The sequence below is a fragment of the Antennarius striatus genome, chromosome 7 (genome assembly GCF_040054535.1).
Source record: "Antennarius striatus isolate MH-2024 chromosome 7, ASM4005453v1, whole genome shotgun sequence".
NCBI lineage: Eukaryota > Metazoa > Chordata > Actinopteri > Lophiiformes > Antennariidae > Antennarius > Antennarius striatus.
Window position 1 is genome coordinate 11885758 of NC_090782.1, and position 24108 is coordinate 11909865.

General features: G+C 42.6%; 3 protein-coding genes across 7 annotated transcripts in view; 2 read left to right on the plus strand and 1 right to left on the minus strand.

Moving 5' to 3' along the window:
- The window catches only part of tmem131 (transmembrane protein 131), a 29626-nt gene extending 15916 nt beyond the window's left edge, over nucleotides 1-13710 (plus strand). The window contains exons 18-41 of one of the 2 annotated variants that reach the window (XM_068319768.1): nucleotides 2011-2115; nucleotides 2193-2279; nucleotides 2408-2560; nucleotides 2645-2720; nucleotides 2818-2932; nucleotides 3052-3190; nucleotides 3298-3407; nucleotides 3489-3561; nucleotides 3716-3867; nucleotides 3949-4091; nucleotides 6036-6222; nucleotides 7405-7590; nucleotides 7665-7820; nucleotides 9460-9899; nucleotides 9987-10171; nucleotides 10715-10845; nucleotides 10933-11051; nucleotides 11134-11286; nucleotides 11367-11517; nucleotides 11904-12019; nucleotides 12118-12199; nucleotides 12285-12388; nucleotides 12539-12690; nucleotides 12792-13710. In XM_068319768.1, coding sequence (XP_068175869.1) covers nucleotides 2011-2115; nucleotides 2193-2279; nucleotides 2408-2560; nucleotides 2645-2720; nucleotides 2818-2932; nucleotides 3052-3190; nucleotides 3298-3407; nucleotides 3489-3561; nucleotides 3716-3867; nucleotides 3949-4091; nucleotides 6036-6222; nucleotides 7405-7590; nucleotides 7665-7820; nucleotides 9460-9899; nucleotides 9987-10171; nucleotides 10715-10845; nucleotides 10933-11051; nucleotides 11134-11286; nucleotides 11367-11517; nucleotides 11904-12019; nucleotides 12118-12199; nucleotides 12285-12388; nucleotides 12539-12690; nucleotides 12792-13058 — 3582 coding nt within the window. In that variant the 3' untranslated portion in view covers nucleotides 13059-13710. The remainder of the gene's footprint in view (nucleotides 1-2010; nucleotides 2116-2192; nucleotides 2280-2407; nucleotides 2561-2644; nucleotides 2721-2817; nucleotides 2933-3051; nucleotides 3191-3297; nucleotides 3408-3488; nucleotides 3562-3715; nucleotides 3868-3948; nucleotides 4092-6035; nucleotides 6223-7404; nucleotides 7591-7664; nucleotides 7821-9459; nucleotides 9900-9986; nucleotides 10172-10714; nucleotides 10846-10932; nucleotides 11052-11133; nucleotides 11287-11366; nucleotides 11518-11903; nucleotides 12020-12117; nucleotides 12200-12284; nucleotides 12389-12538; nucleotides 12691-12791) is intronic. The other variant, XM_068319769.1, reaches the window with a different exon arrangement.
- A 2035-nt stretch (nucleotides 13711-15745) lies between these two features.
- On the minus strand, nucleotides 15746-20382 carry si:ch211-201h21.5 (uncharacterized protein LOC555526 homolog). 4 transcript variants are annotated; one of them, XM_068319166.1, is made up of 8 exons: nucleotides 20323-20347; nucleotides 19298-19433; nucleotides 18743-18784; nucleotides 18254-18442; nucleotides 17056-17238; nucleotides 16879-16990; nucleotides 16672-16808; nucleotides 15746-16594 (listed from the first exon to the last, which is right to left on the minus strand). In XM_068319166.1, the coding sequence occupies exons 4-8, from the start codon at nucleotides 18434-18436 to the stop codon at nucleotides 16229-16231; spliced, it is 981 nt and encodes a 326-aa protein (XP_068175267.1). In that variant the 5' UTR covers nucleotides 18437-18442; nucleotides 18743-18784; nucleotides 19298-19433; nucleotides 20323-20347; the 3' UTR covers nucleotides 15746-16228. The 4 variants fall into 4 exon arrangements, with proteins under 4 accessions (XP_068175267.1, XP_068175266.1, XP_068175268.1 ...); XM_068319165.1 differs by lacking the exon at nucleotides 19298-19433 and having other exon boundaries at nucleotides 20323-20368; XM_068319167.1 differs by lacking the exon at nucleotides 18743-18784 and having other exon boundaries at nucleotides 20323-20348.
- Nucleotides 20383-20607: 225 nt separating this feature from the next.
- On the plus strand, nucleotides 20608-24081 carry LOC137599507 (basic immunoglobulin-like variable motif-containing protein). Its single transcript, XM_068320488.1, has 10 exons — nucleotides 20608-20771; nucleotides 21078-21656; nucleotides 21808-21937; nucleotides 22047-22142; nucleotides 22229-22333; nucleotides 22418-22512; nucleotides 22591-22723; nucleotides 23423-23506; nucleotides 23588-23684; nucleotides 23772-24081. The coding sequence occupies exons 2-10, from the start codon at nucleotides 21170-21172 to the stop codon at nucleotides 24066-24068; spliced, it is 1524 nt and encodes a 507-aa protein (XP_068176589.1). The 5' UTR covers nucleotides 20608-20771; nucleotides 21078-21169; the 3' UTR covers nucleotides 24069-24081.
- Nucleotides 24082-24108: the final 27 nt, after the last annotated feature.

A 24108-nucleotide genomic window follows, 5' to 3' on the forward strand; every position in this document is an offset into this window, starting at 1 on the left:
GTTAGCTTAAGTTAGTTTATTTTCATCGTTTACAACTGGTAGCTAATTGCTAGCTAATGTTATCAAGCTAATAATCACCATCTGTCTTTATAATTATTAAATAGATAACAATTGGCATTTAGTTGAGATTGAAATTTCTTTGAGGCAAACAACATGGTTTTTGGTGTCGTCAGCGTCCTCTCTCATTTCCTATAGATCAGATGATTACCGGTAACCAAAGTAAGAATGGACATGTGACGCAAAGACAACGATCAGCACAAGATAGTCTGTGAAGGAAAAAACGATTTAAGTCAGACACTGCAAACCTTTTACGGCGGCGTTATGGCAGCATTACCATAACGCTTGAGCTTGCCACACTAAACAGAATATGAATGAATTACACAAATCTGGGCTCTTGGTAGGAGAAAGCAGACGTCAGGAACAGGCTGCAGGGAAAGTGGTTGAGGACCTGGTGGTGGCTATAAATGGTTCTCCTGTGTGTGGCAAAGTTTCCCTCCCAGGATGCCTTGGTGAAGTTTTTCTCAAAACCAAGAAATATGAAGTGCAGCAGTGAACCAGGCTCACTGTGTGCATGAAGCGCTAATGTAGTGCAAATATTCATAGGTCAGTTATTTTTGTACTACAAATAAACTTTATAAAGTCACCCTGACTTTGCTCTATAACTTGACTACCTCACAAACAGAAATTTGAATTAAAATATAAACTTCACACCGCCTGCTGCCTCATGTGATCGATACCGACCGCGTCTGTTTCTCGTCCATCGTGCCTTGTCTTTTTGGGGATTTTTTTGATGGGTGCCACCAGGCCTGAAAACAGTTCTAGAGGAAATACTGAATTGTTGCAACCTCTGCTTGGGTCGGCTCAGGCTTTAATACCCTCGGGCTCGGGTCGGGTCGGGCTGGATTTTTCTGGCTTGATCTTACCTCTAATGATTATACAAGCAAAAAATCACATGAATATAGTATTTTGATCACACAAAGCTGTGTGGAGTTGTATCTCCAGTCTCATGTAATCCAATATAAAAGCCCGGCCTTTAATCCCACTTCATGAAGCTTCTCATGTTCAGGTTTTTTAAAATCTGTGTCACACGAGCTTCTGTTCAACATCACAGACACTTTTGTAGAAATGCAACAAAATATAACGTCAAAAACAGTCCTCAGAAATTTCTCTACATATAAACATGCAGGGCTCAAATCTTCCTCAGAAAAAAGATCCAAAGATAAAATTACTTTCAACCTCAGATGGATTCATCTCCTCTGAGCAGTGACAAACAAAGACAAGGCCGTTATAACAGAGATCCTTTCATTGTCAGCTCCTTAAAAATCCAAAACTCGAAACAAGGTCTTGCCTCCCCTCCGACTTTTCTGATTTATGTGTGAGAACAAAAAGATAAGGTGTTCTCACAGGAAAGGAGGATGCTCTGATTCAAGGTCTCTGCAAACTGTAGGTCAGCCTGACCTGAGAGCTGACGGTGCGCTGTGGAGTCTGTGAAGTAGTGAATATGGGAATAAAACAGAGGAGCACCAATATGAGTGAATGTCTCTTCTAATCATTTAGGAGGTGGTGTTGATATATCTCATTACACTGCAAACACACCTTTAGCATATATACAGTCTGTGACAACAAATCCTAACCCTTAGAATCACATGAGCTTTCAGCAGTTCTCTGTTACATGACAAAATTGTTTTATAACCCAGTACTGTAGTATTTTGTGGGGTTTAAGGTTGTGGAAGCTTTCTTTGTGAAGGCCAGTCAGCTGCAGAGCGTGTGCTTCTGGTTGTTGGCCTGACTGCTCTGTGGTGACGTTATCGTGCCTCACCCAACAGATTGTAGTTATTTGATGCAAAAAAAAAAAAAATCAACTTTTTGTATCAGACAAGTCTCCCATGCACCTACTCCAAAAACATGAAATTAAAATGTGATTTTGATAACATATATTGAAAATACACCAAGAGAGCTTTTTATTTTGACCAAAAAGGAAGTAATACACATTTTTTTGTCTCCACCAAGGTGATATTAGCGTCTGGCTATTATGCAGCATTCAGAGTGACACTTGTGGCCAAGGCGCTGGAGGGCATGTATGATGGAGCCATTCACATTACTACAGATTATGAGGTAGGGAGCTGTCAGACCTGCTGTTTGTGCTGCACACCCTCTGTCTACTGTAACAGTTATGTTTCCTTCTCCCTCAGATATTAACCATTCCGGTGAAAGCTGTCATTGCTGTGGGTACACTGAACAGCTCTCCTACGCACATCATCTTACCGTCTTCATTTCCAGTACGTAAATATTAAGATGTGCTGACAGGCGACATGTAAGATGAGGTAATCTGCAGAACCAGACTGTCCTGTTCAAACCCCCCGGCTTTAATCGCTCTGTATGTGTCTGCTTTATTGTTTCCCGCCAGGGAAAAGTTGTTCATCAGAGTTACAGCATACAAAGCTCCTTCACACAAAAAGTGAGGCTACAGCAGATCCGCTCCCTGACAGAAGACATACGCTTCTATTACAAACGGCTTCGCAACAACAAAGACGTGCTGGAGCCCAGACGCAAATCTAAGGTAGCGCCTCCCTCCACCGGTCGTATGAGTGCGCGGCGCACGTCTTTCTGAGCAGAAACTTATTTTCTTTCTTCCATTTTTCAGGTAGCAAATATTTATTTTGACGCCAGCTTGCAGTGTGGTGATCACTGTTATGTGGGCCTGCCATTTGTGCTTAAATGTAAGGGTGTTTTTCTCTGTGTGTAATATTTAAAAATTTCATGTGCAAGAGTCAGAATTTTAAAAAATGGAAATCCGTACGTTTATGTTTTTCACAGCTGAATCAAAGCCTCATGGGCTGGCTTTACAGGAAGATATCTGGGATGCCGACGTGGACCTCCACCAGAAACTCCTCAGAAGGTGGAAGGAGCTGAAAGAACGCTCAGGCCACAAGTGAGAACGTTAGAATTCATTCCTCCTGCTTGTTTGTGATCAGATTTGGCTGTTTAATGAGTTGTTCTTCCCAGGGAGGATATTTACAGAATGTTACCAGATATATTTTCTCACTAAAGGATTGAAGCTGTTTTTGAAGTCAACACGGACCTCCAGAAAAATGTTCAAGCTAAAGTGACGGCGCACCTGACGTGGCCTTCAGTGGTCAATTCCTCCCAGCGTGTTACTTTCCCTCTGACCAACACAAACAGCTCCTCTGTGAGTAGAAACAGTCCGCCTCTTGTTCTGCATGTGTAGAAACACACAGGGACATTTAAGGAGCTGTGTTTGAGAATGAGGCAGGACATGTTTCTGTATCTCTGCAGGATCAGGAGGTGATTCTGCACAATCCAGCCGACGTCCTTGTCTATGTCCAGGTGCTCCCCTTGGCCCTGTTACCCAACCCCTCCGTGTTCTCTGGAAAACTGGCCGACCGGTGGGAAAACTCCACGACTGACATGTTCTTGTTCTTCATCCACTCATGTTTCTAACAGACGTCTCTGATCCCTTCTCACAGGTTGCCATTAGGAAATTTATCCAACATCAACATTGACACAAACACTTTAGAGTTTCAGGTCCACAGAAATCAAGTGAGTGAAAGCAGAGCGATGTGCACCGTTATTTTCAGACATTCAGGGAATCATCCGTTTGTCATTTAACTTTATTGCAAATCAGCCATCCCGTGTGACGCAGGCAGCGTGTGCAAGCTTTTTGTCTTTAACGGGTTGTCTGTGTGTTTTGTAGACATCCCTAACAAAGAGCAGCACAGGGTTTATTGAGGGTTCAACCAGACCCTTTGTATACAACCTCCTCCTGCTGCCCGGAGAAATCAAGTCATTCAACGTCAGATTCACTCCCATCAGCAACCACAGCGTCTCCTCCCTCCTCATAGTCAGGTAACATCAGATCCGACCGTACGCTCCCTAAATATTTGTTTCTCATCTGAACTCTGGACGTCATTGGGAATCTGTATTTAGGAATAATCTGACGGTGATCGACACGATCTTACTTCACGGCCGAGGAGCGACAGAGAGCCTGAAAGTGGGAGGGAAACTTCCAGGACAAGGGAGTCTGCTGAGGTTCAAGATGACTGAGGCCCTCCTGAAAGACTGCACAGACAGTGAGTCTGTGTGACCATGAGCTCAATTTATATTCTGATTTCATGTCTTGGTTCTTAACAAAATCCAGATGTGATCTAATAGATTTGAAGCATCATGTATTTGTCTGTTTGTGGGCTGGATTGACTTCCAGCAGTATCCTCCAGGCCCAGAGAAAGAAAAACTGGTGCTCTTTAGCTCATCCATCAACACTCGTAATAATGAACACAAATTAATTGTTTGCTCACGTTCTGATCAATTTGTGTTCCAATTGAAAAAGTGAACATTGAATATCTTGCAGCGGAAGTGTTGTACATTGACACATTGGTGGTTGAAGTTAAAATGGTGCATCATGTGATGCAGTTTATTGTGAGAAATGCAATTAAAGCCTTGGTAAATGCTGCAGAGTCGATGTCTGTGGATAAAATGAGTGGTGTAGTGCAGGGTCAAATGGAATAGTTAAAGTCAAGTCAAGTCCACCCCCTCACACTCGCTGATAGAATGTGAATGAGCTTTTTGACAGCCTGGAGAAAAATCAATTTAGTTCACATTTTTATTGAAGGAAAACTCTTCATCATTTTCTCTAAATTTGTGTAATAAATTAATTCCTCTCAGGCTATGAAATCATAATATCCTCCTAATAGAACAAATGAAGTGCTCTGTTTTCTGTGTGTTCGGAACTTAACAGTCCTTTCCAGATGAAACCACAGTCTTCTCATCTCAAACCAACTATCACAAATCACATTCATATGTCGGTCCACGTGTTGTCTCTTCTGGGAGAAACATCTCCACGCCGTTCCCTCAGCGCCTCATGTGTTTGCAGATCAATCAGTTTGAAGTGTAGATGCAGTATCTGCTCAAACGTTCGTCTGTTGATCCTCCTGCTAACATGAGCTGACGTTTGTGACCAGAGAGAGATTCTGAATGAAAAGACGAAGCTGCTCTCCAAGGCTGAAGTCAAACCGTCCCAGACGTTTCCAATCAGTGCTAGAATGAAGTCTGCATGAGAGGAAACATCTGTAACACCTAGAATGATTCATTGCTGAGAAATGTGTTGAATCCTCTTGTTAGATCCACTTTGTAAATATCCAGATTCTTATGGAAACACTGGGCAGCTACCAAATTACCCTCATTTTTTTGCCTTGCAATCTACAGTTGAAGTCATTGAGGTTTGATGACGTGTCAGGCAGGAAGGACATTATACTTCCTCTCATCCTCCGAAAACAGAGAAACATGTCGGGTTTTACGGTTCTTTTGTCACGCCAACAACTTTTTTTCCCCCTAATTTTTAATTTTCCAGACGTATTCTAATTTACTTTCTGCATTCTTACCCCAGACATCAGAAACGTATACATTTTCCACGCCAGCCTGACTGAGATTATTACCAGGAGAAGAAATGTGAACTTTTCTCTCCAGTCATCTGAGAAGGTTTTAGCTATCAACTTGTCTGGTTGTTCATTATTCCATATTTCATGCATGATGTGGCATCTTTGCCTCACTTCACTGAATATGAACAAGAGCACACGGAGCAGCTGATGCTAGCAGACTGATAGAACCCAGTCAGCACCAGTGACCTGGCCACACTGTCTGCTGAGAAAGCCCTCTGGGCAAAGCTAAAAATAGAATGAAGCCTCCAGCGGCCCGGATTTGGACTGTGGGCTGGTAATTGATGTCTCCTGACCTCAAGACTAGCTAACACACACACACACACACACACACACACACACACACACACACACACATGCAGGAGTGTCACCAGCCTGTGGTGGGCCTGCGTGAGAGCGTCTTATGATAACAAGACAAACATCTAGCAATGTCGTGGCGTACCTGGTTTCCAGTCTATTTACTTCTGGTAGCATCTCATTTATTATAAAACTAATTCTTTATGCAAAACTCCCACAATATCTTTCTCTTTTTGATAAATTCTCTGTTAATTCTTGTCTCTTTTTTGTGTGTGTTCATTTCAGAGACTAAAGTCAAGGAGCCAAACTTCACTCTCAAAAGGACCTTCAGAGTGGAGAACACCGGCCTGCTCCCGATCACCATCAGATCAGCAGAAATCAACGGACAAGTCTGTGAAGGATATGGATTCAAAGTTCTCAACTGTCAAGAATTTGCACTTAAGCCAAACACTTCAAAAGACCTCATCATACTGTGAGTGAACTCAGACGCCCCCTCCCTTTGGTCCCGCTGCCACGTCTGATTCACCTGTAGCTCCCTCCTCTCCATCCACAAACTATTAATACCTGAGTGAGGCCTCAGTCAGAGGATGAATCCACTCTCTGTCTGCTGCCTCTGCTCTGCCTTCAGCTCCCATTTCCTACCAGAATTAATGTTTGCTTTTGACGCTTCTTCTCTGTAAATATTCAGTCAGGATGGTTTCCCTCAGTCAGACCCTACTTAAAAGTCAAAGTGACCCCAGCTCTGGGGGTGCAGCCCATCCTCATCCTCTATGGGTAGAAAAGCTGTCGTAATAATCAGTCTGCCCCGAATCATAGACGCTGCAGTTGTTGCAGGGTAATGTGAGTTCATGTTCCCCTCTCAAAAGATGATTCATCCGTTTATGACCTGCTGGAGGAGGTTAAGTGCTCCTGATTCACCTCCAAGACGGTTAAGGTGACGTCTGATTAAACATGACCAACGTGTGTCCTCCTCTTCCTCTCCCCTCAGATGTGTCGCCAGAGTTGTGTTCAGGAGTCTGACTTTTTCTCTAATGCTGCAGGGTGGAGGCGGAAACAACTGCAGAGAGTTTTGTGATAAGGAGCTGCAGCTCATCATTACTTCTGGGCACATGTTCAGAGTGTAGCCCTGTTATGATACGATCACGGTGATAGCATCCCCTGAATGGCATTTAGTCATGTTATTTATGTTAGTCATGTTATTAACTACACCTCGTCCCTGTCAGCAGGGACTCACAATGACTCGTTACTTATTAGTAAATATATTTGTGTGATCAACTGAAAATGAAGTTTGCACACGGACACTGTGGAAACCGGTTCCTGTGTGTGAGCACAGGAAGCTCTGTGATATTAACCCCTTCCATCAGGTTCTGGCTCTGGTTTGTCAGTCAGTCGGCGAAGGAAGAGGATGGAAGTAAGGTAGCAAGAGAGAAGAGGCGCCCTAAAGCCGGTCATACACTCGATATCATTGGTCATATCATTTCACAGGTCAACGTAGTTCAAATGAGTTTTTCCTACGATATCCTCCTGTGTCTGAATGGATAATTTATTCCTGAATTACATCCCAGATTTTCCTCTCCGCTGACTTCTGGCTGTGTTTTTTTCACTTCAGGTGCATCTTGGGCTAATGTTGGGTACCTTCTGCTTTTTCTGACAGGTTTACACCAGATTTCACTTCGTCTCGAGTGATCCGGGAGCTGAAACTGGTGACTTGTGGAGGCTCAGAGTTTGTTTTTGTCCTGAACGCCTCTTTGCCCTACCACATGTTAGCTGCGTGCGCAGAGAGCCTACCCAGACCCAGCTGGGAGCTGGAGCTGTACATCACAGTGTGTCTCGTTATGAGGTGAGTGGTGCTTCACAGTGGGATGAGGAGCAGGAAGACGGGAAGTAACGGTCGCCGTGTTTGTGTCTCCTCAGTTTGATGTTTCTGTTGGTGATTGTCACGGCCTACCTGGAGGCTCAGAGCATATGGGAGCCCTTCAAACGACGCGTGTCGGTGGAATCCAACTCCACCTTGGAGACGGGGAGGCCGTTTAATCTCAGGGAAATTGTGCAAATTCACAGTGACTCAAAGTAAGTGCTGAATCGACAAAGGCGACGTCAATCAAAACTGATGATGTCATCTGTAAATTCAGTGAAGAGGAAGGGTGATCTGACATCCGAGTGTGTGTCGCCCCTGAATCTGGTAACTATGGTTGAAATGGACTAATATTCCATCGCTGGAATCCATCCAGACCAGACCAGAAAAGAGAGTGTTTCTGTTTGTTCTCATTCCATTTGGTTTGTAGGTTAAATCTGAGCTAGCGGATGAGGGAGAGCGATCTGATTGGCTGTTCAGCCAGGTGAAGACGTGATTTCAAAAAACTTAAACTGGTCATTCAACTCCAGGCTTTTTTAAAAACATTTTTAGTGACTAGAAATGTTCCCATTGACCTATAATTCAATCAAGCCTGGATGGTGTGACTAAAATATAAATATTGGGATTATTTAAAACTTTTACCTCAATTACAACTCAGAAACAGTTCTTAATATTTATAACAGTTTATTTTTAAATTGCTTGTTGTGCCTGGGCTGTGAATATGTTCAGTCATTATAGCTCAGATCATTTTTCCTTTTGTTTGTTGTCATCTTTCCTGAAGCCAAAATGAGCCTAAGCAGCAGAGCAGGTATTCGTGAGGCTTATTTGTCGGCCCAGTGATCAAACTCGACTTTCATCTGTCTTTGTTCTATGTGAGCGCGGAGAGAATTAAATGAACCGGGCGATGACTAGTGACTCAACATGACCTGGTATTTCTTAGAGGACAATCGACGACGTCAAATAGACCAACATGAGGAAGATCAAGTTTGGCATAAGTTCAAAACTTAGATTTTCGGTTAGATTTGATTCAATTAGGTTTAAACTTGTCATTTTTTTTCAGACTACAAATAAAGAGTTGCTGTAACTGCATAATAATTTACAAAAATAAATACAGACATTCATGACATAGAGAATTATCACACAGCTATTAAGTAAGGATTGTGTAGGTATGTCAAGGCTGTCCCTGGGTCTGCTTGACCTGAACAAATGTTCCTGTAGCGCCTCCCAGAGGTGAGGAGGGCAAACAGGCTGTGATGGTCTGGGTGGTTTCCATAGTGATGCTGCGTCCTCCCTCCTCACACATCTTTTGTGATGAGACTTTGTAACAGTGGCTAAAAACTGTTTGTTTTCTTGTTTTACTTAGAATACATCAGAAAATAAAAAAAATGACCAGTTCAGGGGTGACATCAGCAAGTTATCATGGCAACAGTCAAGCTAACATGCTAACATGATGTGAGGTGGGAATAAGGGCAGATAGTTTGAGAAGATAATAGGATATTGATTCATTGTAAGGGTTGCTCATTGATTTTTATGTCTGCTAATCAACCAATCACCAACTCTAGTTGGATTATGATACAAGCTGAAGTCAAGAGTGTTTGTTGTTGCTTTTATTGATCGATCAGAAATAGTTATGTAAGCACCGAGTGTCAGTCACTATGACTCATCAGTCCAGTAAGAAATTGATTATTGATTTTATAGGACTGCTAGATTAGAAGAAGAAACATTATTTACTTTATTCATAACATGGATTATACTGTAGTTATGAGATTTAAATAAAGTTACTTTAGATTACAGAAAATCTGTCTATTATGAAGCAGCTTTTGCATCATCACCAACTGTTCTGTCGCCGTTCAGGTTGAACGATTATGGAGATTCACCACAGAACTCCAGAGGAGTCTATGCGTCCAGCAACGGAGCCGCTCGAGGCGGAGGCCGACACGGTAGCAGCCGCACCTTATCGGACTCAGACGGCCAGGATAAGAGGTCCAGGATCGGCTTCAGCCGCCCATCTATGCAAGCCACTTCCCCCCAACCAACCAAAGGAAGTACATCCTTAAGCCAAGAAAGCTCTCCTCCCTCCAGTCAGATAACCAATCGGAAAGCTCGGAGTAGCAAACAGCTGGATCTCCAGAGTCAAAGTTTATCCGGGACGTCGTTGCCCCTCAAAACCCTCTGTCCGGAGGAAACAGAGTATATGAACCTGGTCGGAGTGATGGATAACGACCTCGACCGTCCAGAGCCCCTTATTGACGAGGCTCTACAGGAACAGAGCTCTCAGCCAATGCAAAACAAAGGTACCCACGTTTGTTGTTAACTAGTGCTGGGTAACAAGGTTTCTGTGGTCACTAGCAGGTCTTTGAGGGAAATGTTCATGTTTGCAGTTTTGGAATCCAAAGGGAAACTGAGGGGAAAAGCAAAAGCTCAGCGGAAGAAGGAAGAGAAGGACAAGAAATCAGCGTTAAAGACCCGAGGAGACGAGCTCAAGGACAGCCTGGCCGACAATGACGACAGCTCCTCCACAACCACAGAGACCTCCAATCCAGATGTGGAGGCCAACATCAAAGAGGTAGGATGAAGTGCATGTATATTATGGTCTGGCTCACTTCCTCTGTTGGATTAGCTCATGCATTGCTCTTACCAGACCTGTAGACTCAAGATTTGGACTCTTCTGCTGTGAGACTTGACACCCTGACTCGTAAACATTAAAAACACAACAGTTTACCCAGGAAGAGCTGCCAAACTGTTCTGAGAGGAACATTAAGAACTTTAGTGAGTGCACAATATCATACCTCAAGTTTCAGCTTCTGTTATGAGAAGCAAGAGCAGAAAACTTGGAGCAGTCACTCAGGAGTTTCATTTCCTGTTAGCGTATCATTAATTTTCTACTCCACATCTGTGCAATTCCTTCAGAGATCAATTTTTGTGATTGGTTAAATGCTGATTCCATTCAAATATATTTGGGATAATTTTGGCCATTTTGTATTTAACATTCTGACTGTACCTAAACTTAAATGTCAAATAAAAACCTAATTTAAATCAGCTCCATCATCTAGAACTACAGAAACAGCATTGCATGAGTTTGATCAATGATGTGTGTGCTGTTATCCAGGAGCCAGCCAAAAAGAAAGGAAGGACAGTAGCAACAACAAAAGTGAAAGAAGAGCCTTCAAATTTCCTTATCAAACCCAAAACAAAGAAACAAGTAACCACAAAGAAAGAAACCCCGGATGAAAAGACCAGGTCTGTTTATTTCAACCCAGGTTATGATCGTCCTCTTTCAGTTCTTAAATAATAGCAATCATTTTAATAAGTCTTTATTCTGCTCAGTTCCCTGGAGCTGCCATATGTAACACCCCTGGAGAACAAACAACGAAAGAGCTACACATCCAAAGCTCTCTACCCCCTCGCCAACATCCCAAAGACAAGACCTGTACAGAAACAGAGAGGTGAGTGGAGTAAATTTAAACATGTTTCACTTCATCCGCTGCTTCAGTACCAGATGTGTTTCTGACGCCTTTTCTTTCACAGTAGAGTCAAAGCTGGAAGAAGGACGCCCCTCTTTGTTGGTCAAACTGTTGTCCAGCAGTTTAGTTCCAGAGCTCGGCCACAGCAGCAGTTCTGAGGGGGAGAAGGAGTTCGCACCTCCAGAGTGGGATGTGCCGTTTTCCAAAAACAGCATCCGTAAGTCTGGATTTGAAACCAACCTGTCGCATCCAGTACGACGCCGATCGGGCTGAGATGTTTCTCCTGTTGTCATGCAGAAGCTGATAGTCTTCAGCAGATCTCCCTCCAGACATTAAATGCAGACCCGTTCCTGAAGAGATCTGTCACCACCAGGACTTGCTCCCCCCCACCGACCTCCCCCACTTTACTGTCCCGAGGCACCTACAGCAGCGTGCTCAACAGTAACAGGTAGTGCTCCACTAGATGCACACGTCATCATGAAATCAGTCGTCACGGGTCATGATGGTCACGTGATGACTGATTCACCGCTTCACCAGGTTTTATGGAAGTCACTTCAGTCCCTTCTGTGTAATCAGCGAAAATGTTGAGTACCTGACTGTTAAAGAAAACGTCTCTGCATTTTAATATTGGGCTGTTTTATTTCATTCTGTCTTTTTAGAGCCTGAGTGGATTACATGTCGTAGTCCTGAAAGTGTTTTTTTTCTTCTTGAATTTCAAAATGAAAGCCCTGCATTACCCTTTGACAAATGATTAACATACAGTTAAATATATTATTTAGCTATCAGCTAACAGTAATCCAAGTTTATTTGTGAATTTCTTTTTCATTTTTGCAGCGAGGGAAACCAAAAGAAGGCCCCCGGAAATAAATTGTCTGTAGCCACACCGCTGCCTGGCAAAAATGGGACCCCCACATTTGCTGCTGTAGCTGCTGGCTACGATAAAAGCCCAGGTATTTATGTGTCAATGAGCTAAGGTGTGATCACAGTGTGATGGATGGAGTTGTTTCGCTTTACTAGAGATCTCCACTGTTGTGTGTGTGCTCATCAGGTGGTTCTGGTCCAGGTAAGATGGAGCACCATCCAAAGAGTCTGGCACACATGACGTCAGTGGAAAGTGACAGCTCTGACAGGTGATGTGAGAAAATGTCTCGTATTTTTACCCGGGCATGATGAGATGACATCCGGTTGTAACTCCCTGTGTTTTGCCCCCAACAGCTCTGGGCTGTGGAGTCCCATCGACACAGCCAGCAGCCCGAACTTTCATTCCACCAACTCCTTCTCGGCTTTCGGACCCAACAATTCCTTCAACCTGACAGGAGGTAACCTTTCTCTTTCTAGAGTAACTCTGCGAACAGTTGATGCTTTGAAGCTGAAGTGTGTGTGTGTGTGTGTGTGTGTGTGTGTGTGTGTGTGTGTGTGTGTGTGTGTGTGTGTGTGTGTGTGTGTGTGTGTGTGTGTGTTGCTTTCAGTTTTCAGTGGAATGAATCTCCCAAAGTCATTAGAGTCTCAGCAAAGCTGGCCTGAGTTTACCCCCGTCCCCTCCTCCATCTGGGACATACCAAGCAACGACTCTCTGCACTCCTGGTCCAGCAGCTCCAGCTCAACTACTACCCCAACTGCAGTAAGACACCCCCCACTACCCCCCATTTGTTTTGAAAGCAGCCCACAGAGGATTTTCCTCTTTACAGTTCCATGCTGAAGCCTCTGTCCTTTGTTTTTCAGTCACTCCTGGGAAACACCCGCAGCCCCTGGTCTGCCACCACGCCCTTCGGGAGCTCCATTTGGTCAACAAGCGCAGATTCGGCATTAAACCCCTTTCCTCCGACCACCAACTCACCCACTCTTACCGATCTGGTCAGCAGCCCTGCCCCGTCACCGCCGGCTTCCACTGAGATGAGTCGCACTTACAACCCATGGAACATGTGGCGCCCCACCCTGAGCAGGCGCAGCTCCGAGCCCTGGCCCAGTTCATCTGACAACGGCAACTAAAAACACACGACTGCACCGAACAGAAGCACATCAAGATTTAATGTGCTACGTATGCTAAATCAAATCATTTTAAAATCAGAATCCCAACAGAAAGCTGCGTCACCTGAAGTGTTTGGTAGCCCAGTGCTATGTTCAGTTTAGCAGCTTTTTATTCATGGGGGCACAAATGCTAAATTTTATTTGGATTTGTTTCAGACACTGCCCCAAATTAAAACAATTGATAGCATGATATGCTAATGTCTGTGCAGACAATTAGCCATTAGAGAAGTTCTGCACCCCTGGCCCAGAATCTCTAAAACAGTATTAACGTTGGAACAGACATCTTATTTTAAGCCATGTGTTTTCATTTAGGTTCTTATTAAAGTTGGTTTTAAAAGTCCTTTTTGCAAAGGTTTGCTTTTAAGTTTTTGCACTAGGCTTTTATTTGGCAGGAGGGAGCGTTGATGATGTGAACGGTGATTTCTTAAGAGCACCAATGGCCCAGAAAAACTTATATTTATGTTCTCATGTTAAAATGGTTTTGTGCTAAAAAAAATATCAAAATCTGTGAAGACAAATTAGTCAACCCCTAAAGGAACACAGAAGTTTGAGGTTTGTGTTGTACATCAGCTCTATCTGTCAACAAATTTAAATAAAGGACATCAGCAAAATACTCTGAAGTTTTCATGTCGTTTTATTCAACTCACCCCATTTTGTCTTCAGAAATAGTTTTACTTCTTGAATCTGTAAAAACTTGTCACCAGCCATTCTTTTGTTTGACCTCAGCTCTAGAACTGAATATATGTTGTGAATTATACTGTGTTCCAGCTGTACACGGAAAAAACAATACATAAAAACAAATACATTACAGGATACCTTCCATGTATCTCTGAATTACTGTCTCCATAAACTGTGACTCTGTTTTGTACTTTATGAACACTTTTACATTTAGACAATGATCCTATGTCTCCACCTGCTGGGGGAGGAAAAGGGATGGCAGGTGTGTGAAGAGATCTGTGGAGTGTGGATGGAGGAGATTAATTTGGTCAGTAGTCCAATTAAATAAAATTCAATGTCAGGATTTGCTGGTACATTTCAGAGGAGGCTGATCCTTAAATTCAACAATTTCAAAGTCTCAATGTTTTTGTGTTGAACCAACTTTCACTATTAACTTCACTGAATACAGCGCAAATAAAAGGTAGAATTAAATAGATCTAATGGTCTCCATTCTCAGTTGTCCTTATAGTTGATTTTCTGCTGCTGGAAATGTAGAAATAGTTCAGAAAATTCTAGGGAAAAAAATTTCTTTGCCAAAAGATGCTTCAGTGAAAAGAACCGCTTTGCATGTCAAAGTTAAGACTGTATTTGTTGAAAAGTATTCAGTGGTATAGCAATGGTTAAAATCTTATGGTCAAAAATTCATTAGTGCATCATGTTTAGACAATATACAGTTTATTAACAGTGCTTTACTGTTCATGTTTTAATATTTTGGGTACTGTATATTTGGATGTAATCGGGTGTACATTGAGTGATTTTAATTGTTTATTTACACAGAAATTTTAATGGACAGAAACGCAAGGCAAGTTTATTTGAATAGCACAATTCATACACAGGCAATTCAAAGTGCTTTACAACGAAATATTTAATCTACAGCTAATGATTTTAAAAAATGCAGATAATTAAAGAACAGATTCAGGAAAAAGCTGCAGTGAACAAAAATATTTTTAGCCCTGATTTAAGTGAAGTGACAGTTTGAGCAGATCTCAGGTAGTCAGGCAGTTTGTTCCACAGGTGAGGAGCATAATAACTAAATGCTGCTTCACTTTGTTTGGTTCTGGTTCTGGGAACACACAGTAAACCTGTCCCAGATGACCTAAGGGTTCTGGAGGCTTCATAAGGAATTAATATATCTTGCATGTGTTTTGGTCAAAGACCATTTAGACATTTGTAGACCAGCAGTAAGATTTTAAAATCTATCCTTTGTCTCACAGGAAGCAATTGTAGTGATTTAAGGACTGGTGTGATGTGGTCCAGTTTTCTGGTGTTTGAATGGACTCTGGTGGCAGCATTTTGGATCAGCTGAAGCTGCCTGATTGATTTTTTATGTAGACCTGTAAGGACACCATTACAGTAATATATCCTACTAAAAATGAAAGCATGAACAAGTCTTTCTGTGTCTTGTGGAGATAGAAACCCCTTAATTCGAGCAGTGGTTTTCAGGTGGTAATAGGCAGATTTAGTAGCTTTTAAGTGGCTGGTAAAATTCAGGGCTGATTTGTAGCTCTCAATGACATGAAGTCAAGGTGAGCATTGATCTTTCATTTTTGGGACCAGAAATAATTACTTGTCTGGATTGAGCTGGAGGAAATTGTGGTCCATCCATTCATTGATTTGATTAATACAGTTGCTTAATGAAAGTATGCAAAAGGCTGTCGATTTAATATCACACAATTCATATTTTAAACAACCGTTAACAGAATCACAGCATTGTAAATAAATGTGTTCTACACCAGGGTTCATTTAACTTAAAGCCCAGACAAACCTTCCCTGTGATGTTTCATTCATAATGCAATGCCTCAACTTTCTTCCAACTCCGTGACACACCGTTATTTTCTATACCAAGTTGTAATGGAGCTCACCTCCACATTAGCCTCCTGTCTTAAATTATGTTCCACTTAATGCAAACAAAAAAGGGACGTACAAATATGTGAATTGTGCTGCAACTTTATTTCTTCATTTGAATGGTAGTTTCCAGCATTTTCAATCATCTACATGGTGACATGCTGGCGCAGTGGGTTAGAGTGTTGCCCTGTCAGTGCGGAGTTTGTATGCTCTCTGGCTTCCTCCCACCACCAATAACATGCAGCTTGGGTAAATCATTCACACCAAGTTGTGAGTGTTCATGTTTGTCTTTTTTGTGATGATCTGGCGACTCGCCTGGAGCCAGCTGTGATTGACTCCAGCAGTCATATGACTCTACTGCATTAAGAATACATCTGTATATACCAGTAGTTACAGAATACAGAACTCTGGATTAACATTTGATTTAATGAATGGTATCAGAATCTCATGCAATAATAATACACAGAATATATTTAACTATTTGTTGGTTAATTAAACAAAGCTTGAAATAATTATTTACTGTATAAAGAGGACAGTTAATGCAGAGCTTGTCTTGCTTTCAGCGAAGCCTACTTCTTTAATGGCAGTCTGAGAGACTCCATGAGTAAATGACCAAACTTGGCAACATCACACTTTGTCAACACAAACACACTGTGGGTCTTCTTCAGCTCATTAGTGCGATCCAGAACCATCATGCCCCGACAGATGGAACCCTGCAGCTCCACCCGGACCGGACACTCAATTCTTTCCATCACCACACTGTCATCAATACAGGCTGCGATCGCATAGGCGTCATAGGAGACGAAGCACGGCCCAAAGTAAACATCTCTCTTGTTCTTCATTGATTCTTTGCGGTATGCCCAGCATTTGGATGTGATCGTCTTCATGAGGCGTGCAGCAGGTGCATCCTGGTTGATGGCCTCTTCAAAGAACTCCTACACATGAGAAACCAGTGAGACCAGTTTGAACTAGAACACTATTGACTTGTTCTTCACAAGAACACATCTTTTACCCAAGTCAGTCCGTTTCTGCAGGAATATTCCCATGTTGCCAGGTACGTGGTGCAGAGAAATTCTTCCAGGACAACGTAAGCCGATTCTGGATCCACAGCAAAGTTAAACTCTGCACACAAAGTCACGTTTCCTTTTCCTACAAGAACAACATCAGGTTATAGAAGAAGACCTGCTTGGAAGACACTGAAGTCACGTTCTTCTCCTACCTTCCATGTTGCCTCCCATAATGTACAATTCTTTGAGCTTCTGGGGGAAACAGGGATCCAGTCTGACAGCTAATGCCAGATTAGTGAGAGGGCCGAGGGCCACCAGTGACACCTGTGGAAAACACATTTTAGTGCAACATCACTCCAGACCCGACTACTTACAGACAGATGTCTCACCTGGTTTTGTTTTTCATTCACCAGGCGAATCATCCCGCTGACTGCATGCTCTTTCTGGATTTTGTCCTCCCATCGTGGGTCTTTCTCTTTAAGCACATCTCCAAAGCCATCAGTTCCAAAATGGGTACAAGGAAGCTGAACAGCTCCGACGAGAGGACCACCAGAACCACGGAACACTGGAATCTGCAGGAAAACATTGCGGTAAGTGCAGCTTTAAGCCCCACTTGTTTCCAGAGAGACACTGAGGTAAAGACTGGGTCGTGTACAGACGGGCTCTGCTTACAGGAATCAACAGTATTTTCTGCACTATAAGGCACACTGGACTATAAGGTGAACCTTCAATAAATGGCCTATTTTAAAACTGTTTTCATATATAAGGCACACTGGATTATAAGGCGCACTGTCGGTTTTTGAAAAATTAAAGGCTTTGACGTGCACCTTATAGTGCAGAACATACTGTAAATTCAGCATCTATTCATAATGTAGTGTAAGAGTTGTTTAAATTAACCCACATAATCCCACCGCTTGTGATGCAGACAGCTCTAAAATTTCAGGCTACGCATTTTCTAAAGCTCCAGAGGTAAATTGCTATTTGTGAATTTGGGCTGCACCAATGAAATGTGATTGCTGTGAAGGGGATTCATTCCTTTAGAAGAGATGAGGTCGTTTCACCTTTTATTATGATCCAATCATTTTTCAGTAAAAACTAATGAACAGCAATCACCTCCTGCTGTTATTATCTCACGCTTTAACCCAGCGCTTCTCAAATAAGTGTGACCTTGGGGAACATGCTTTTTATTGCCACACTAGAATAAAGTGTAAATGCACATCCACTACAGTAGTGGGGAGTGGCGCTCTCCTTGTAAGGTTATATGATGTATGATGCAATAAGTTGTTCACAGTTTAAACAAGTTTTTTTTTTTTACATTTCAGGCAAATTGATGCACTTTATTGTTATAGACTAAAAAATAATGTTGATAAAATTAGCCTTTGTTATAAATTGAACTATATTTCTTTTCTTTTTTGTTTTGTTAATGTTAATAAGGATACAGTGTTATGCAGAGGTGTACTTATAACAATTTTATAGAAAAATTATATTATTTAGTCGTCACAGAGAGCGGGAGGCGCGAATTGTTTTCGTCTTGCTGGGGGGGTGTAACAGAAAATAATTGAGAAGCACTGCTTTAACCTAACTTACCCCTTCACGCTCACAGAGGGCCAGGACCCGTAGAACATTCTGACACACGTTCTCCACCGTCGTGTTCCCAAACACACAAGTAATGGCCAAAACTTCGATGTTGGGCGCTGCCAAGGCCATGAGGATCGCCTGAGCGTCATCGATGCCACAGTCGGTGTCAATGATCACCTGCTTCTTCGCCATGGTTACCTGCAAAATTCAATATAGTAGAATCCGCTTTTCTAGAATTACAGGCCACACAAACGATGTAGTCTTTAAAGCGTTGTATAGTTCAGGCACAGAAGAATTCATAAAAAACCACACACACAATTTATATTTTCCTTTTAGTTTATACTCTGTTCATAAAGACATTTTGGAAGTTAGCCCAAACTTCTGAATGGAAATGATAAAACACAGTCAACTAACTCTCCTCTCCAGGGTTCCTCATGATGTTTACACAACTTTACTACTTCAACTTCCACATGAGTTTAACTGATATTTGTTGTTCACCTGTGTTTGGCTCAGGTTTAAGGAACCGGCCCAGGAGTAAACCTTTAATTACAGAAGAAAACTGGTTAAATGTCAAACACTTGTAAAAGCAATTAATCAGGAGTGTTGAAACATTACTGTTTTCATTAATATTAATCCTAACACCCATATTACATTTGTATCTTGTGGGGACAAGAGACCCTTCAGAGAAGTGCTTCTCAGTGGTTTTCTGTTGACCCCCCTAGAGAGAAGAAAACATTTTGTGCCCCTTATCCACGGCCACACACACACGTGTGTGTGTGTGTGCTAAGACTCCCTGCACACGCTCTACAAGGGCGGTGTGGTGGTGCAGTGTGTAGTGCTGCATCCGTGTTCTCCTGCTTCCACCCACCTCCACAAAACATGCAGTTTGGGTGAACTGACCACTACAGATTGTGTGTTGGTATGAGTGTGTGTGGTGATTTGTCTACATGTGGTCCCGCAATGAGCTGGTGACACGTCCGAGGTGTACCCTGCCTCCTGCCCATAGCCAGCTGAGATAGGCCCCAGCGTGACCTGTGAAAGGTGGAAAAGCACCTGAAAATGAGATGACTGGGATCGTCTCGTCTACAAGGAGGATGGATGGATGGATGGATGGATGGATGGATGGATGGATGGATGGATGGATGGATGGGCACACTACATGTTGACGTGAAAGCGCCGCTGCCCCCTGCTGTACCGGATACGTCATCACACTTTACTCTGTAAAAGCAAACGATAGTGTGGCCCTGCGCGGCCCCTGGGGCCACAAGCATGTCACCGCGTCTCCCGCGGGTGTCGCGCCCCGTTGTTTGAGAGTCACTGCTTTAGACGGATTGCTCAGCCTTGATGGAGGTTCGCAGCTTTTGAACGCTGCTGTTTGGTTGTTTGCTGGCCTGTTTGAGTGATTAAACATTAACTTGGTTGGATGGAAGAACACACACTGATTTGGAACAAGATGATGATTCAGCAGTAATGCAAAAACAATTTCCCAATACTTAAGTTTTATCATGATAAATTACCAGACAGTTAGTGATAATTAGGAAGTTGGGCAAGTTTTAAGTCGGAAATCATCTGATTTAAAATTTACACAATACTATTTACTTTATATACCACTTTCTTCAACTATTTAACAGATTTTCATTAAACACACTTTATTTGATTCATTATTGATTAACAATTGGATTTTGCGTTCAGACTGATTTAAATTTGACCATAATAATTGACTGTAGGAAATACTCAACTCGACTGTAACCTTCACGCGTAAAGGCGCATATCCGTTGTTGGTGGGGTTTTTTTGGATTAGATTGTGTAGTTTCCTACAATTGAACATTATTTACGCAGCTAATAAAAAGGAAGTGTACTTTGTTTTTGTTCTTGACGACAGTAAAATTTCATTCGCACCCACATTGGCGCTCATTCCTCGTGTATGTAATGGAAAAAAAAAATCCGATTTTAAAGAAAACTTGCATTGCTGTAGGAAATTATGACTATTGCGTGACTCGTCGGTTATGAATCAACATTGTAGTGTTTGCTGGTAGTTTTGCTCTAGTCTATGGTTTCATAAATTGAAGTTTGGTTACCAGTTAGTTGACAGGCCGACCGGACCTCTGGAGCTGCAGCCAAGGCAGATTCAACGCGCCCGTGATTGGTCCGAACTGGACGACCATTCCATTCTTATAAGGAAGGATTTTGCAATTACGGAAGTAATATGATTATTTAAAATATACATTACATTATCAAATTCTATACAATTTTTATTTTATATAATTCTTTGCTTTCTTAAAATTTTGTCACATTGATGTAATTGATTGTTTTGCATGTTTTTTTTTATGTGGACTTATTTTCTACACCCCTCCTCCCGGTATTATGGTACAGTCTGACAAACCTGAACAGGAAGTGGATGCGTATCAGCTGGACAATGTTTCGGAATTATTCCTGTAATTTGAACATGTCCAATCTAATATTCATCTAGGTTTGGATATTTTCTCTTTGAATTACAGCCCGTTTTGGTCACAACAAGTTATACATGGTATGACGAATAAAAGCAGAAATAGATGAACGTAGCAGACGCTAACTAGCATTGATAGCTACAGCTGTGCACACAGTATGACTAATATTCCAATGACCCAGAGCTAATTGTGAACGGATTGCAATGGAAAATACTGGATTTATCACTGCTTAAATGCTATGTTTTTTAGGGTTGTTTTCCGGATGCTGTGAGTTCTTAGAATAGGATTCAGCTTGATGACTTGAGAAATGCTATTAGGTTTATTTGACCATTGTTTTCCAGTCGCTGCATCTCCATGCTCCTTATACATCTCTATCCTCTCTAAAGATATCTGTCCTATCATCGCTAGAAAAGGCATCCATCTCCCAAACATCTCAGCCTCAACTGTTTCTGTCATCCATCATATGAGGGGCTGATCAATGCCTAATCCATCAGACGGTCAAGGAGCACACTTACCTGGGCCAGCAGAACCTCCAGGGCTGCAGAGGCCCACCAATGGCCAGCAGGAACGTGGTTTGATCAACCCCCTTACCCAGGATTCTACCAGAATCAGACGGGCATCGAGTGCTGAGCTCCAGCTGCCGTGGACCTGTCCGGTCACACACTCCAGGGAGAAGTTCTACACCGTCTGTTCTGATTATGCTCTTCTCAATCAGGCTGCTTCTGTGTACCGCTCCCCAATCACAGCCAGAGAGGTGGCCTCTAACAAGCAAGATGATGGACCACTGCTTGTGAAGCCCAAACCCTCTACTGACGTCAGTGCTGGCCAGTTTGGCAGGCCCCATGTGGGTTCAGATCGGGACTGTGACATGCTTGATGTGTCGTCTGGTCACACTAAACCCATTTTAGCCTGGGAAATCGATACCTCAGACTTCAATGCTGTGCTCACTAGAAAATCTAAAACAAGTAAGAAACATGATAGAAGTCTGTCATGTAAATGAATCATGTACTACAAATTAGTGTTTATCTGAAGCTGACAACTTCAGGCGATTTCACCCTCTTCCTGTCAATACTGTGAAGCATTTTAAAACCTGCAATGACTCATGCTGTGTTGCAGGCAATGTGAAGAAATGCAGCATCAAGAAGATGAAGTCATCAGACAGACCCAGTCGAAATTTGCAAGACGTCTCTCCACACGCTTCACTGGAGGAGATCAAACAGAGGAAAGTGCTCGACCTCAGAAGATGGTAATTTTAGATTTTGTGCCGTGTTTCGTCAAGAGACCCAGTCAGGCTCCAGTGTACTTGTCACACTTTCATTACAATGGATTTGTTTAGTGATTATTTTCTGCTTCAGGTACTGCATCAGCCGCCCTCAGTACAAGGCTTCATGTGGAATCTCTTCACTGGTGTCCTGCTGGAATTTCTTATACAGTACTCTGGGTGCTGGGAGGTGAACAGCCCATAATCTTGTCAGTTGGATTTCAGATTTGGAATACGGCCCATGACATGCTAAGTGTAATTTATTTGCTTTCTCAGTCTTCCACCCATCTCTCAGGAGGAGGCTCTGCACATTCTGGGTTTCCAGCCACCGTTTGAAGAAATCAAATTTGGTCCTTTCACTGGTAATGCTACTTTAATGAGGTACGGACTGATCATATAGTCTTCTGAACAACCACTTCAGTTTGGTGAAGTGAACACAGCTCAGTCAAAGTAGTTTTTTTCCAGGTGGTTCAGACAAATTAACGATCACTTCCGAGTGCGAGGTTGCTCCTATATTTTGTACAAACCACATGGAAAACACAAGACGGCTGGGGAAACTGGTGAGTCCCTCAAAGTCAGCTGCCTGTTTTATTTATTAATAGCTGAGATTGAAGCGATAACCACTCAGATGTTTTCAGCTGAAGGAGCGCTCATGAAGCTGACACAGGGGATGAAGGATGAATCTATGGCCTACATTTACCACTGCCAGAACCACTACTTTTGCCCACTGGGCTACGAAGCTACGCCTCTCAAAGCAGCAAAAGCATACAGGTGAGTCACATGACCACTGCTTGATAGATTATATTCAGTTTTGTTTAATCTTTCACTTGTTGTTCGTTGTGTGGTTGTTAGAGATTAATGCAACTGAATCACAACTGACTGAAGTAGATAGGAGAATTTTTCAGCAAGCATTTTTTCCAAAGTCAGAAGTTCCAGATCATAGTGACCAGCAAGGGCTGTATAGTCTTTGTCCACCATTCCAGTTCTGTTTACTCCACCAGTGTTAATAATTTGGTCAACCTCTGAAGGTGACGATTGTAAATTTCTTATTTTGTCCAAGTAAGAAATAAAAATTGCAATAAAATAACAATAGATAAAATAAATCAATAGACAAGGAAACAGATGAAAACAGAAAAATGTCAGCAAATATCTAACAGCATGTTTAAGCATGTTCAAGTTTTTAACAGTTTTTGAATATATTTATCTTAAAAATGAATCAGATGTCAACATAGATTTTTAAAAAATATTTGATTGAATGATAAGTTGAGAAGTGCGATGGTGACTGTCTCAAAAATTAAAGTGTTGAGGAATGGATTTGGTTTCTCAAGTTTTATTTTTGGAGAGAAATTCAAAAGCTTCTTGGTACGTTTTGAAAACTGATGTGAAAGTCTTTGATAAGTCTTTGTACATTTAGTTGTACCTATCTTTCAGGGAATCCATTGTGTCTCATCCTTGTTCTTTTTTATAAAGGGGCCCTCTACCCACTAATGAAATGGAGTACTGGATTCTTATTGGTGAGCCCAGTAGGAAACAGCCAGCAATTCACTGTAAAAAGTAAGCTCTGTCTGTCTTCATTCGGACACGTTTGCTGCTGAACTGTAGCTGAGCTGTTGAACACGGAGCCTCTCTTTCCAGATGGTTGGACATTGTGACTGACCTGAACACACAAAACCCAGAGTACCTGGACATCCGTCACACAGAGAGGGGGATTCAGCTCCGCAAAACCAAAAAGGTTCCCTCCTTCACACGTGTCATCTCAAATGGTCCTAGATAAGTGAAATGTGTGTGTTAACCCAGAAGAAACGATCTCTCCACACAGGTGGGCGGTAACCTGCACTGCATCATGGCCTTCCAGAGGGTGAACTGGCAGAAGCTGGGGCCCTGGGCTCTCAACCTGGAGAACCTGCAGCATGACTTTCACCACTCAGAGCAGGCTCCTGGAGGTGACGCGGACGAGGCAGAGGAGAGGGCGTCCACCAAACGCCTGGCCTACCTGGGACGCTCACACAGCACGGGAAGCCAGAAAGACACCGGCTGGAAACGCCTGTCCAACACGACGGAGTACAGACAGAGGAGCTCTCCTGACAGCGATCTAGAGGAGGACATCACAGACTGAAAGGTTCACTGGGACACCGGTGGGGGGGCAATAACAGATT